At 40.2% G+C, this 16,268-nt stretch overlaps 1 protein-coding gene across 11 annotated transcripts in view; it reads right to left on the bottom strand.

The window, feature by feature from the left end:
• FARP2 (FERM, ARH/RhoGEF and pleckstrin domain protein 2) overlaps positions 1–16,268 on the bottom strand; it is an 81,329-nt gene that overhangs the window by 43,278 nt on the left and 21,783 nt on the right. For all 11 annotated transcript variants that reach the window (XR_008734357.1, XM_055723170.1, XM_055723169.1 and 8 more), the window contains exons 3-7: positions 15,618–15,722; positions 14,195–14,237; positions 9,280–9,358; positions 7,231–7,328; positions 4,965–5,079 (exon numbers count right to left, since the gene is read on the bottom strand). Coding sequence is in view for 10 of the 11 variants with exons in the window: in XM_055723170.1 (XP_055579145.1) it covers positions 4,965–5,079; positions 7,231–7,328; positions 9,280–9,358; positions 14,195–14,237; positions 15,618–15,722 (440 nt within the window). In the remaining variant the exon portion in view is untranslated. The remainder of the gene's footprint in view (positions 1–4,964; positions 5,080–7,230; positions 7,329–9,279; positions 9,359–14,194; positions 14,238–15,617; positions 15,723–16,268) is intronic.

The raw sequence follows: 16,268 nt of genomic DNA, 5'->3' as shown, positions 1-16,268 counted from the left end.
GTAATTATCCTCAAGATGTTTGCTGCAGACTAAGCTGCACAGACCAGCCTGAAAACAATCTGGTCTAATTTTGTTCATCCATTAAGCAGATAAATCTACTTAATCTTCCCCAGGTCAATGGACAACAGACTATCTAATACACGTATTTTCCAGCAAAAACTGCTGTCAACACAGGATGTTTTAGTGTAAAGGTTCCGTACATACATACATCTAGGCAAATACTGGTAGTGTATTACAATATTCACGTGGCAATCGGGGCAATCTATTCAAAATAAATGCTGTTAAATGCTGGGTGATTTACAGAGCATTTAAAACCAGTGACTAAAATAGAATCTTAAACATGAAGTGTCAAAACGCTGCATATGTAGATATTATTAAAAACAATCTATATATTTAAACAATATTGTAGCAAGCTATATTTTTTGCTAATTTACAAACAATTTGAAGAATTTAAATCATGGACAACTAGGCTAACAAGCTGTGAAAGAACATGAGGCATAACAGTAAACATAAATATAGATCTATCAAACCTTCCATTTCCTTCCTGATTTATGTACACACAAAAAAACCCAAAGCCATCTGAATGCAAGCAAATTATGCTACGTTTAATTCTGGACTACATTCACCCCGCAGCAAGTACTCTATTCATTCTACTTTCAGGAAGGCAGTAAGCATTGCATGTTAAGTGCCCGGGGTGCCAGCATTTAACTGCACCGCCACCAATACATGATCTTCAAAATAATTTTTTTTTATATAAACTATAAAAATAAAGTCAGTAGAGTTAATCCTGGCTCTTGCTGAAGCAACTAAGTAATATAATATACCAAAAATGCAACTCATCCTGTTTATTGTTACTACGCTTGCAAAGTTAAATACAAAACCTGTATTTCTATATCTGTGGAAGTAAAAGGAAGTATTTTTAAAACAGAATGAAAAAAAACGGATATTTAATAGAAAATTTTTCAATTCCCACCTTTCTGAATATAATATTCTCAACATATTTTCTCTTCTTTTGATACAGAATGGAACTGGGCACACAGATTCTGTTTTATTCAGCTTGATGTTCTTCTACCACTTCTAATAGCTACCGTGAAGCAATAAAAATGTATAAAAAATAAAAATCAAACAACAACTTTCTAACGTGAGGAGACACTCTACATCATTCAAAGAGACTGAGCACTCTCTGCAAAGGCAGACACATTGTCCTGCTCCCCCAACTCACGCACGGTGCCAGAACGCGTCCTGCTGCAAGTCCAGCCTGAGAAAGACAAATCGATGCTCCCGCCTTGATATGACACAGAATCCCCCTGTAAACTGGTACACAAGTAAGTGTGTCAAAGACAAAGCAAGGGCTGAGAAGAAGGAAAACAGAGGCAGAAAGATGATGATGCAGTAACAACCTGGAGATGAGCCATCCTGCTAGGAATGGGTTTCTTTTCGTAGAAGCTATGTTTAACATGAGAAGTCCCTGTCAAAAGCAATCAGTGGAAGACAGAATCAGTCTGCTGAAGGTAAGTGGGGGAATAATAAGGTCAAGCAAAGGAAATAAAAAATAAGAATACCCCCCCCCCCAAAAAAAAAAATATTTACACACAAGGATGCTAAGAGAGAAGTATTTTGTCTGTTTAACCGCACTGTGCACTCGCCAGGAAGCAGACAAACGCCCAAGGTCCATGCTCCTGCTTGCTTCTTCTAACAGAAATGAGGAAAAATGTGTCTACGCTCTGAGAAAGCACAGGACATTCACAACTACTAAAAATGGAAAAGGGTGGCCTGGGTAAGGGAAGAGAGAAGAGACGTGTAAGGAAGTTACAGCTATTTTTAGGACTGCAGTGCTTCCAAAGTTACATGTCTCTAGCAAAAATTTTTCCAAAGGCACAGGGGGATTTAAAACATGCATCCAAGGTACTCGGGTATTGCCAACGTTTGATCCTAACTTTTTCTAATCACATGCCTCAGCTTTTAATCTTAACATGGTTTCAATGTACACATCTAAAACACGGCCTTAAAATAAGATTTGCAATCATTTTAATAATATGGCTATATTAGATGCAATCCTCATTAAACTAATGAAAAGTAGACATATGAAGAAAGGAATATTTTCCCATTAACCATCCTCTGACTTCTTCCAGACAGGCAAAAATACAAGCTTTCCTTACTGTAAAGTACAATTAGAAGTAACTTGTTTGAAAAAAGCCCAAACCTGATTAATAAAATTATGTCATAGAGGAGGGACCACGGTCACCTTCCAGCAGCCCAGGCTGCTCCCAGCCCCGTCCAGCCTGGCCCTGGGCGCTGCCAGGGATGGGGCACCCACAGCTGCTCGGGGCAGCCTGTGCCGGCGCCTCGCCGCCCTCTCAGCAAAGAATTTCTTCCTAATAGCTACGCCGAATCTCCCCTCTTTCAGCTTCAAACTGCTCCCCCTTGTCCTGTCATTGCGTGTCCCTCCCAGCTTTCTTGCAGGCCCCTTTAGGTACTGGATGGCTGCCAGCACGTCTGCCCCAGCCTCCTCTTCGCCAGGCTGAACAGCCCCAGCTCTCCCAGCCTGTCTCCGCAGGAGAGGTGCTCCAGGCTCCTCATCCCCTCCACAGCCTCTGGCCCTGCTCTAACAGGTCCGTGCCCTTCCTGTGCTGGGGGCCCCAGGGCTGGACGCAGCGCTGCAGGGGGGTCTCACCAGAGCGGAGCAGAGGGGGAGAATCGCCGGCCACGCTGCTGAGGATGCAGCCCAGGGCACGGCTGGCTTTCGGGGATGCAAATGCACACGGCTGGGTGATGCTGAGCTGCTTGTCCACCAGCACCCCCAGCCCTTCTCAGGGCTGCTCCCAATCCATTCTCCACCCAGCCTGTATTTGTGTTTGGGATTGCCCCGACCCCTGTGCAGGACCTTGCACTTGGCCTTGTTGGACTCCATGAGGTTCAGACGGGCCCACCTCTCCAGCCTGTCAACGTCCCCATGGATGGCATCCCTTCCCTCCAGCATGTCAACTGCACCATGCAGTCCCTGACTCCCCCAGAAGGCAGTCACAACCTTTCTATCAAGCAAGGTAAACCAAGAAAACTCCCCACAAGCAGAAGCAACTTAGTCAGATCCATGCACGTGATTAACAAAGGGCTGTTCTGTGCATGGTCTGGATGTTCTTATCCCAGATCTAAGAAATCACACATTTCATAACAAATTTGAAAGCCACCAGCCTATACTGTGTGATGTCATCAAAAACCTATCATGAAGCCATTCGTAGCTTTAGACTCCACAGCATCTTGCAGCAGTAAGTTTCACAAAGTCATTACAAGCTGTAAGAAAAGGATGTTGTTCCTCCTCTTTTAATTTGCTTTGAAGTTACTGCCTGTTTGCTTCAGCATTTTTCTTTTGACATGAGAACAATAATGAAATATTTCTGTGCAATTAACGGTTTCTCTCTTCCAGCTACCTTCTACCAAGGTGAAGAATCCCAGCATACATTTTAATTTACTTCGAAGTTACTTCAAAATACTTAAACAACATCTAGTCTGTTCCTTCATCACTTCCATGTGCACCTCAAAGGTTCAAAAGCAGAAAAAAAGTAACAAACGTCTGATTTCATCAAGAATCGACAAAGCTGAACTTCCATCATACCAATAATTTCAACTGAAAATGAGTGATCATAAAAAGCAAACAGTTAATTATTGAAATTCTCAGGAACTGATTTTGCAGTAATACAGGACATGTCTTCGCCTGAAACACAGATGCTGCTCTGAAAAAAATCCTTGTTCTGTCTTAAAAGTTAATCAGCAACAATTCCTGAGTTTACCCACATAGAGCAAAAGGAAAATTTGTGTTTCTAATACAGTATTTGACTTAAAGCAAAACCATGAACAACAAACTGTACACGTGGATATTCTCAACTAATAGAAGCACTTCAGATTGCTAAATCCTGATATGCAGGGTCGCAAAAACTACAGGAAAAGACCTGTTGGGTGAAATCCAGCCCCTTATCACCATTTTATCGAACACCTCTTGCTTTAACCTGTCAACTCTGAGAACTGCACAAGTTAGGAGCATTATGGCAGGTAACACTCTGGAATCTCTCAGTGATATTAACATTGTGTGCTTCAAAGCCTAAATGAATGATACCGTGGCAAACATATATTGTCCAATGCAAACCCTGATCTTCCAAGTTGTATTTTGGTCACAACAAAGCCTCCCTGTAGGCTAACTTCTCCTTCACAAGCACCCTGTCAACTGCCTGCTCCAAATCTTCTTCCTTACCAAAATATTTTACACTGCACACACCAAGTAGATCTTCACATTTTAAGACCAGCCAGATTAGACTGTAAAACACACGACCTTACTGTACATAGAACATGCATGGTGGGAGAAGTGGGCATTTCAAACAACGAAACATTAATTTCTGCAGTTCCTGACTGTGTGTTGGAATTAATTTTATATTTGTAGCAAATAGTTTATTTGTCCCTTAATAAATGTTACATATTTCAAATATACTCCACCTGCAAAATAGGGTATTGCATAACTTCTGATGGAAGTTCTGTCTTCCCCTCTCCCTCCATCCTTCTCCATCTCCTTTACGCTTAATGAACACAGAATGAGTACAATGCAATTGATTTCTAGTTATTTAGACAAAAGCAAGACTTAAGCATTTTATGGCAAGCTGAACTTAAACTTTATGTAGACTGGAAATTCTGTAGAATGATTTTGCCTAAAGCCATTATTACAAGCTCATGATAGCTCTCTTTGGTACGTTATTAAAGGTACGCTGAAAAAAAATTACTGGAGAAAAACTACTGCCCAACAACTCTGCGCTAACTATGTAACTATTGTTCCATCCAACTTTTCTTGCTAGATGTAAATGGCATTTAACTCATACAATCTTACATCATCCTACCACGTAGTGTGCTCAACCTCCACCAAGCAGGTCCACCTGCTCCCCAGGAGTATACATTAGTGGCATACATTAATCCTCACTTACACATGCTTCCTGTGGAACTCCAGAATCTTCCCTTCAATTCTTTCCTGGTTTGGCAAATACTGGTTTGTTTTAAGGTGTTCTCGATCCTCTGATTCATCGAAATCCCCTATTTCAGCTATTACAGAAAACAAAACAATGTAAGAAGAAACAATGAAAGAAAATACATGGTAAGGAATTACAGAGACTCCAAGAGCCCGAATGTATTTTCCTTTTAAGTGCTTCAAATTTGTGCATTATGCTTTGTATCCAGCTTTATTTCACAAAACACTCACATTTACCCCAGAGAGACTTCCTGGGAATTACAGTATTATTTGAACATCGTTTGGAAAATTTAGACTTCTTTACAGTCAAAGATGTGAGACTTATAGAAGACGACCCATGAGGTGTCTAAATATTTCTTCCTTACAGATACCTCATACCAAACCAGCATATTTCAATTTAATTTTTTCTAAATATAAGTAAGAGTTATAGACAAGCCTCTACTTGGGAAGATGGCAAACTACATGTTAGGAATTGTCCAAAAATAAGTACCTAGCAAAAAGAGAAGGCAGCATTACGTGCCTATATATCCCCAGAGCACCTACATCTTGAGTTTCAGTCTCCCCTTCAAATATCCACGCCTTTCAGAAATGACATGGTGGATTTAGGAAGAGATTTATAAGAGAAAAAAGCATGCATCAGAAGTGCAAAGCAGCTTCCATCTAGTAAGACATGAAACAACCAGAAGCCTTTGGCTTGGAAAAGAAAATCATGAGGCAGGCAGAAGATATGACAAACATATATAAAAATCACAAATTGAAGAAATAAATTTTTAAAAAGTTATTTATTTTTTCTGATAATAAAATAGGAAGTTACATATTACATTAAAATGCAAATGTTTTAAAAAGACAAAAGGACATACATTTTCCTACAAACCTCCCAAAAACTAAGCTGTGACGCTCACTTTCATGGAAGGATGCCAAAAATATAAGCAAATTCAGAAGGCAGACAAATACATGGAAGCAAAGTTCATCAAGGGCAACTACATAAAGAAATGCAGAGTCAATCTTTGACTTAGAAAGGCCACATGCAAAGATTACTGGATTGGTGCAGCAAAGGAAGCGATGCCATATGCTTGCTCTGGGGGCTTCCCTACAGCATCTGCTATCAACTGCTGTCAGAGAGAGTGGACTAAGTGAACTAATAATCTCATCCAAGGCAGCTGTTCTTAAAAAACACACAGCAATATCCTGTTTGAAATCAAGCCAGCCTATGAAACAAGAAAAAAAACATTGAAAGGCACTTTTGTAAAATAATTTATGTTAAAAATAATCATATTCTTTCTCACTTCTGATTTTCTAGTAGAGTAGAAGCAAGCTAAGCAAGGCCAGATGCTGAGATTTGCTTGCCAGCTCCACACTGGAAAGTCATGAGCACATCTTAATTGTGTCACTCACTGATGGTACACACACGTTGCTCTTCCGATAAAATCACCACTAACTAATATTATTATTTTACAATGCAGAATTATATAACTAATAACTATTCAGCGGTGCACATGTGAAGAGGTATTATTTAATAGCTTTTGTTTCAAGTCAGCAAGGGGGCACAAAATCCTGTTTCTGCAGCTCAGGTTGCAGATTTGTAACCACTGTATCACTTGGCTGCTGCTCGAGCTGATTTAGTGTCTGAACCTATTCAAAGTTTTCAACCTGCTCACCTTACAGGCCACGTTTTTAGGTCTTTAGGTGCGTACAGAGCGAGCGAGCAGCAACATGGAGAGCATCCAAATCAATTGCTTCCCATTTCCATTTTCATTCCAAGCAAGGAGAAAAGCTGCTGACAACCCTACTGTTGAAATTGTTCCGGCACATAATTCTAGTTTTATTTCAGCCCTGTCTCTGCACACTGATCTCCCCCCCAGCCACAGGGAAAGTGAGAAACAAAGCCAAGGAAGCACCGAGGCAGATGGAAGCAGCTGCCTGGAAGATGATGAGCACTAGTGACCTGGTTTGCAGAGCCAGGGAAAACAGACAGCACGCAAGGGGTTGGGTTTCGTAGCCTCCATGAAGCCAAAGTTATCTTGTACACAAGCACCAGCTGTTCCTCACCACAGCTAGCCCTGATGATAATCCCAGTGTTCAAAACCAATGGGGTTTACTGCATGTAGGGAAGGAAATACCACGAGACAGAAAATGCTTTTAGTTACCAAAAGCTACTGTATGCTATTTTGACTTGGGTTAGCAATGGCAACATCACCCAGCGTCACCACAGTTGGGATACTCACATTGCAGAAGGTGTGAGACCAGAAGAGCGGCCGTATTGTCGCTGCAGGTCAGTCGCTCCTCTGCCAAATCTCTCTTGATTTGCAACGCAAACAGGTACCTGAGAGAGAGTTGTAAGTACTAGAGTTACAAGTAACCACCTCGACACATGAGAGAACAATAAAATGACTGAGCAGGATTTTATAAAACCAGCATCTCCTAATTCTTCTTCTCTCAAAAAACAAGGTAACACAGAAGCCTGATTTGACCATCCTTGGCAGCCAAACCAAATAACCCGTGACTAATCTAGTGCAATTTATCAGCATCAATACACACACAGGAACAAGGAAGCAAAAGGAAAATCACACTTTTAACAAGTCTGATTCGTGAAGTAACAGCAGATGTAATTTTTAGCTAGAAAGAATCTTAATGAACACTTCCAAGTGATTTTATTTACTAGAAAAATGATGGAAGAACATCACCATTTCTATTATCTTGTTAGGAAAAACAATGAGCATTTCTTCTAGCACTCAATTAATTTACTCAGTGGTTATATTTTCCAGGATTACAATGTTAGCAGCCTACAAAGACAGTACGAGGTTAAATACCATCTTCTTATACTTCTAAACTCTTAACTAAAGTATTTTCCAATCAGCTGCTAAAGAGGAATAGATTTCTGTTTAACAGTTTTGTATAAGTAACAAGCTGCCTGCGAAACATAGAAGGATAGAAGAAAAACATGGCAGGCTTGAAAGTATGCTGATAAGGACCAATTTTGTAACCTAAACCAATTTTAATGTATTTTTATGAATGGAATGCTGGCAAGTCTTTTGTGCTTTTTACTTGAAAAAGGTGCAATAAGGACTCAAATAAATAGGCAGCAACTCATTACTATAAACCTCTAAACTGACAGACTGATCAATATTCTTTAGCAAATTATACCCTGAAAGAGAACAGTAATTTTTTTGTAAGAAGAATTAATTTTAAAACATTATGTATGACATTCTTGATGCAAAAAGATAACAAAAAGGTATACATTTTGAATGTGGGGGTTTTTTTTTAGTTTTGAAGTACCGTAAGTATGTACTAAAGACTTCTATAAAGGATGTTCTGTTTTCTGCATACCTCAGCTATCTTGGTTTCTTCAATACACTCACAATAAAGTCTATAAATCATTAGTAGCATTACGAAATACCTAGATGCTCTAAGCAAAGACCAGAATCCCATAATAAATACTCCATAAATAGACAAAAATATGGTTCGTGCTCCAAAAAGCTGTATTTCTAATTAAATTCTTACAAGAAACAGCAGTTAACATAAGAAAATGGGGAGCAAAGGAAATATTTATATTGTATTTATGATTACAACGGACAATCGCATTGCATTACAGCAGTTATCATGCTGGTTTGCTCTAAAATCAGTCTGAAGGATAAAGAACCTCTGTTGATCTCTAAAAGGAATTACAACTAAAAGCAGCAAATCTGGGAAAAGCACTAAATTAGCTCTTCAAACACTGAAGTCCTGGATAATGCCCTTATTAGAGGCACAGGCTTCAAACCACGTTCCCAGATGCTGGCAAGCGGAGAGGTCTGCTTCATTTACCAAAGTTAAATTTAAAGCAAAGACTGCTTTAGCAATCAGCAAAAGAGACCCATGATGAGCTGATGAAAAACAGTATGTGTGCTGAACAGTACTGTGTGTTTGCTAGCTGTAGAATACTTACAAGTGTAGACATTAGAAGTTTAAATTATAAAGTAATTTTTTAAAACATGTACTGATTATTTTCTGTAGGTACTGTTTAAGAATTTTAGCATTTCCTCTATAGCCCGTCTCTTTTGATACTGTAATGTTTGGCAAGCCCTAACCTGCACTGTTTTCTGTTTTGAAAAATATTTTTTCCAGTAACATTCATCTGCCAACATGTGTCTGCTGAAACTATGACAGTGATGGAAAGTGCTTTCACTCACTTTCAATGTAAGTTTTGTTTGGAAACAGATGCAACATCCTCCTACTCTTACCTTCCTATTATTTCACTAGGTAATGCAAATAAAATTCTTCAAAAAATACTTTACCTAGTATATTCCTCCTGCAGCTGACCCGGGTCTGGAGGGAAAAACTTCACAGCTAGACGAAGCATTGTAGTCTTTGGTCCTGCAAGAAAAACTAGTTATTTCACAAGAAATTCTTGTTCTTCATAAGTGCATGCATATTATGTTTTCTAACATGCAGAGAAATATAACACGCATGAAGTTGAGCCAGTTTTCAGCTTGCCAGCTAACTATAGGAGACCTACGGGGTATCAACAGTCCATGTCAACGGAGATACAGCAGGTAGTTCCTCTGAAAACTACCTACTCTGCTTCTGAGGCGAGTCTGCAGTCTGAATGCTGCAAAGATAGTTTCATGCAACACGAAAGCTGTAATACACCAAAGCAACTACCTTACGTCAAAACTACAGAAGCATCGCAGATGACCTAGTGAGAGGCTCTCAGAAGGGGAAGAGGGTGGAGACACACCCCACAGGCTCTCCCAGCACCAAGCACTACCATCACCAGAGGTGCTGACAAACTGAACCAACGAGTCTGGCCAGACCCAGATGGCTCCCATAGAGATAAAAGCATGTTTGCAGCCTGCTCCCAGCATGCCCATTAATACCCATTTCTTACCATTTTTTAACACTGTTTTGTCAATCTCAACAAGGAGAAAACTTACTTAATGTTTACATCTAAACAGAATCCTAAATAACTATTTGGAACAGTCCATAATCCTCTGTGTAACATTTTACAACAAGAAAACCCAACTGCGACTGGACTGCGTTAACAGTTTCAGCACCACAACCCAGCCCACTGACCCGCTGCCTCTATGCCCACAATCCCTTGTTTCACTGGTATTTTCGGAGGAATATTCCAGGGCACCACAATCCCTTACCGTGCCACAGCTGGGCACCACCGTTCTGCCGCATCCATCTGTGCTGGCTGACCAGCAGACAGAGCGCTGGCCAGCCCTTGCTAAGAGAAGCCTGCTAGGCACCCAGCTCACGTTCGGAGGCATCCCCCGGGGCCCGAGGATTGCCGGGCATCCACCGCAGCGCCACTGACAGCATCTCCACTCGACTGCAACAGACTGAGGCCCGTCCCCCAGCATGCACCTTCCCACAAGGAGCAAGGACAGCTCCCCTGGAGCATGTGGAACCAGAGAAAGGCAGGACAAACGGGGGAAAGATAGACCCCCACTAAAAGGCAGAGGAGGACCTAGGAAGGGAAAAACTACCACCCCTCTTCTTTCTAGACTTTTTCTCTTCTGGGCACTATGAGCAGGATACCCGTGCATTTCATGACTGGACTGAACCTCGAAGCCAGCTCTACTTACACGTGACCTCCAGAGGTGCCTTCCAGCCCCATCCACCCTGGGAGCCCGCATGCCACTGCTGTTTCAAAGCAATCTTAGCCAAATTTTAAAAAATAAATAAATAAGCAAATTTATTTGAGCACATTGGTAAGCAACAAGCCAGTCTGCTTTATCTTAAGTACCAAGATCTCTCAAAGCTTGACAATGTCCAATTTAACCTCATCAGCCTCAGAGTACACCAATTCCTTCTGCCTGGAATACCCAACTCCCACACACCAAACATTCCTCCACACTCTCACCCTCTTGTTTGCTAATGGGAGAATAACAAACTGCTTTCTGCCAAGTAGCTGGGAGAACTAACTCTCAGACTATCGCAGCTGTCAGAAGGGCAGCTCCCAGCCTTCAATCCCAGAATTACCAAAGCTTTGGTGAACAAAAAAACCCTAAAATCTGCACCCTAATTACAGTACAGTATCTAGAAATTAAAGGAGGCTGGAAATAACACCCTATAACAATACACAAAGCTCACATTTGGCAGAGACTTAAACCTTACTAAGGATTTTATAGCTCTTGAGACATACCAAGGGAGGAAAATAGTTTTAATGATCCCAGTCAAACACTAGGACCTTACATCAAATTTCTGAAGATCCTCAGACTTTGGAAGACATTCACAAGGTTAAGAACCAGCACGTTACTCACACCAATCAACTGGAAAGTATTGCTGCAAGAGCAATTCTGGCAGTGTTTTGAGCATCGCTTACATTGAGTGACAATAAATAATAAAAATAAAACCATAATACTGCATATTTGCTTCTGTAGCACAACTCTTTTTTAAAAAAATCTTGCCTTTAATCTATACATAAATCCCATTCTAATTAGAAAAAGAAACACTGGGCCAGTCTTAACCAAGATGCAAAATTTATTGTAGCAAGTCTAATCTGAACAAAACCAACAACAAAATCAGAAAAAACTACCCATGCAGGTATGGCGAATGCAACACTATATAAAACTGGCAACACCTCAGAGAAGGTACCCAAATGCCAACCTGATATTGTGAGCCCGTTACAAAGTCAGAAATTTGGATCTAAACTCCTTGCCTTCTGGAGTGGTTCAGTGGTAAAACTGACTGCATTTATTTGAAATTAATCAAAAATAAAATCTTTATCACACAACACAAAGTTCTATACATCTCAGAATAGGTCACTAACCAAAATTAATTTGAATTAATGTTAATAATCTAGATTTTTGGGTTTAGAAGGTATGTCAAAAACTCAGAACTGCACGCTTATGACTACAAAGCAATCATCATCAACATAAGCTAACAGATTTGAGCTATATTACCTTAAAGCACATGATAAAATCTAGCATTCTCCTACTGCTGGACTAAAAGGTACAAGGTTAACTCCAAAATCATTAAATTATTAAAAAACCAAACCAAACAAACAAAAAACCCAACCCCAAACAAACAAAAAAAAAGAACCTAAATAAAACTTCTCAAAGTGAGAACACTGGAAAAGATCATCCCTCCATGCCAAGTTCAGGCATTTCATGCACATGAGCAGACTCCACAGATCTCTTTCTTACAGAACTTCACTTTCCCTTGGGAAACAGCCAGCAGCCACAGGCAGAGCAGGGCTGAGCAGAGGCACGCAGAAGGAGCAGGCCACCTGTGGGTGCACCAGCTGCTCTCAGCTGCCCCCAGGGAGCCAGGCAGAGGGGCACCAGGGAAGGGCAGCCCCAGCATGGCCAGGGCGTGTAGAGGCTGAAGCCCCAGCAGATGTGGCTAGCCTTGCACAGCTGTATTGTCAGATGTGTCTTCCCATTACCGTAGCTTAAGTTGCTTACTTCTGGAATGTACACATTATCAAGCAGTTAATTTTCCTCTTAAGGCTTTGTATTCAGCAGTACTGTCAAAGGAGTTCTTCGGAAGATGCTCTTTACAATCATATGTTAGTTAACCGATTCAATGAAAGAACAGCTTAAATTACTATACATGCAATTAATGTTTAAATTGTAAACATTTTCAAGACTTTCTACAGTCTTGTCTCATTTCAATTTTAAAAACAGCAGAAAGCCAGGAAGGGATTCAACTAACTTAGAAAGAATAAAAAGAGCTCTCACCCAAGTTATCAGAACTTTACAAATTTAAAATTTATTTCAGAGCTTGAACATGTGCCGGACAACTGACTGGTATCTCCTACAGATTAAGATTAAAAAAAATTTTAAAAGAAATCTTTCAGTGTCACTGCCACAAGAGTGGTAGACCACCAAGCAGCAGAGCAGCCGTAAATGTTAGCACATCCCCATGGTTTTAGACCATTTTAGAACAATATATGTACCATCAGAGAAAACATGGCCATCAGCCTATGGCCTAAAGCCAAGCTTCCCCAATTTATGTTGTATAGAAGAGGATACTGAACGACTCAGCAAGCGGCATTGCAGATGTGTGGTCCACCACATCTTCTGGCTAAGACTTAATTCCTTCCAGCTAGGAACATTGGAAAAAGAGTATATAAAAAGATGGCACTCCAACAAATTATTTTTGGAGGGGAAAACAGAGAGTGAACATATTATACACCCTCCTAAGGAAAACTTCTTTTATATCTGGTTTGGTTCTTCTGCTTAAAATACAATGGTGGTAAAAGATAAAATCATGACCTTAAAGTTTAAAAAAATATAGCTGGAATTGGTGATTTCTTATTTTCTGGCAATCAGTTTTAGGCAGAAGAATAACTAAAAACTACGTCTCAATACTAAATTTCAACTTTTTTAATTAAGATTTTGAAAGGAGTAGGAATCCACCACTCCTTCCTGATGTTGTTCATTCACAAAGCCTTTACAATCAGAAAGAAAACAAGCAAACAGTTTAACCCCATTCTAGAGGAAAAAGAAAAGGTTTATATAATCTTTCAACACCAGAACTAGCATATTGTATTCAATTATGTTTAGCTTTTGGAGTGTATCTCACATTATACAGAGTAGCATAAAGCAAAGGTAGCACCACTATTGCAGTATCTTCCCAGTCAAAGAGCAAGAACAGATTTTTCACAGCTGAAGCAAAGGGGACTCCAAAGCTGCCGCCACCCACCAGGCGGGTGACTCCTACCTCTGCTCTCTTACCAAAGCTGCTCCTGAGCACATTGGAAGAGTTTTTGAGAATGACATGGGAATACCCACCCCACTGAAACTGCCTGCATGTCAGCAAGCTCCGAGTGCAGCTCTTTGCAGCCTTTCTGAAAGGCATATCAGCTCTCAGACAGGATTTCACGACTGCACATGCTACCTCCTCCCATGCAACGGGTACAACAAGCCAGAATATTCCTTTTTCTTTCCACCATAAGACAACACAACTTACAAAAGCTCACAAAAGGTTTATGTTTCACTTAAACATAACACCAGTTGATCCAATCTATCTAGATATTTATCACAGAGAAAGAATCCTATCTTCAGTAAGTTTCCACTCCACCTACCACCTACTACATATTAAAAACATCAGATTTACATGCCCAAACAGGAACTATCACCCCTACTAACTACAATTTTCAGGGAAGTATAACCAGTAAATCAAGTAGTAATTGTGAAACCACCCACATAAAGCAGATGCAAATTAAGGAAAACTTCCTTTTTTAAAACTACTTACTCCGTACTTGTTTAATAACAGGTTTCATAGGTTCCAGCCAAATCTGAAATTAGAGAAAAAAAAATTACCAACTGACATTTATATTTGAATACAATATGAAAACATCAAAAGTAAATTCAAATAAAGCAGTAATTTATGAGTATGCATTTCTTCTTTACTGCAGTAATGCAGCAATTCCTTTGCTTTAAAAAAACATACTTATCTATTTGAATTGACATTTACCATGCATCAATAGAAAAACCACTGATCTGTGCTTAAAGCTCATCTGGACAGAAGAGCCAAGTAAGCAAAAGCAAACCACCACTGGCAAGATGACAGAAATGCCAAAACACACATCTGTAGACAGGAGCCAGGCTACAGATTTACAGAAGGTCTGGAGAACACTACAAGGTCCAGCTTGTTTTCCCTTCCATGCTTTGTCCATCTCTCTTACCTACCTGCTTAGGGATTTTAAATCTGTATTTTCCCACAAATTTTCCTCTTTTGAAAAGCACATTTTTGAAGAAAAACTATCCTTGTTCTAGTAAAAGGAGTATCCACAAAACTAATACAAAGTATTCTGATGCTCAGCTTCGCCCCCCACCCCCCCCAAACAAAAAAATTGTAACAAGACAATTATGTTTGGTCCTTACTAGTTACTTCTCCGTCTGAGAGCCAGCCGAGGAGCTACACAACCTTATTAGATGCAGAAACATTTTAAGATACTTTGCAGAAAAAAACAGAAGCTAAACAAGCTTTACTGTATCTCCTTGGCTCAAGCGCAGTGTGTACGAGTGCTATTAGCATTCTCTATGCTTTCAGTCATATTTTCTGTGTGTGAGACCTAAAAATAGACTAAGTAATAGGAAAAAAATTAGAACAGTTTTGGGAGCATTTTCTACTTTAGAAGCCACACTGTCCTCTTTGCAAGGTACAGGGTTAAGCAACTTGTACAGAGTGCCAGCATTCATCTAGCTCACTGATTTAAAAAGTTTGCAGCTCTATATGCCTGCTGACTTATGTTTAATTAGAAAGAGATCATAAAGACTCTATAGGGAAATTAACTGAAGACTGAATAAACTGAAGATAAATACAAATACTACCAAAATTACACATTGTAATATGACTTCAGAAGTATTCAACAGACTACACTGAGTTGATGTTTCTCCTTTCAAAGGGAACAAGGATTTTATTTATATCCCTGAAAATGGGAACATCAGCAACGACTCAACTGCTTTACCCATTCTTTTGAGATTTAACAAGAAGTAGAATCTGCCTCCTCCCTCTGCTTTACTAGCTGTTGTTCCAGTGAGCGAAGCAGATTTACAAGAATCAAAAAGAATCTTAACAGGAGACCCCAGCAGACTTTGAAACTTTTGACACTTGAGCAACTGCATTCACTCAACCTTTTAATTATACCAATTTGTCAGGGAACTGTACATACCCAATATGATTGGATGTTCTGGAACTCGATCCCAAAGTAGTCCGATTCAATCAAATTCAGATGCTTGTAAACTTCTGTCAATAATGTTTGGCCATAATATTTTGACTGAGGAGATGATGAAAAAAATACAGTGAGATTGATATGAATAAGTTTACAGCAAATTAAAGAAAAGTTATGGCGTTCTAGAAACTGTAGAAAAATACCTTAAAGATTTTTCACATTATTCTTGTCACTATAACAAGTAAATACCCAATATACAGGCACGGCTCCATACAAACAATTCAGAGAAGCAGAGGAGCTCAAGCTGGAAGGAGCCACAGGAGGTCATCTACGTCCAACCTCCGGCTCAAAGCAGGGTCAGCTATGAGACCAGACTAGATCAGCTGCAAACTACTTGCAGCTCCTTCAATAAACTAGCACTATTTGTTTGTGTAGCCGGACATTGTTGCTCTCCCCCAGCTGCAGTGACCTGAAGCAGGGGCTGCCACCCCCACCCACCGTGTTTGGACACACGCCCCCTCGCTCACACCGACGCCAGGGACTACACAGCCACCCACGACATTCACACCAGCAAGACCTGAAAACGTGTGCAGCTACTCTAAGCAAGCCCACGACAGCTGAGGAAGGCTGGCGCAGGGTGGTTTGTACCCG

This window comes from Falco cherrug, chromosome 11 (genome assembly GCF_023634085.1).
Source record: "Falco cherrug isolate bFalChe1 chromosome 11, bFalChe1.pri, whole genome shotgun sequence".
NCBI classification, from domain to species: domain Eukaryota; kingdom Metazoa; phylum Chordata; class Aves; order Falconiformes; family Falconidae; genus Falco; species Falco cherrug.
Note: the sequence above shows the minus strand (reverse complement) of the source record. Positions and strands in the feature narration are given on the sequence as shown.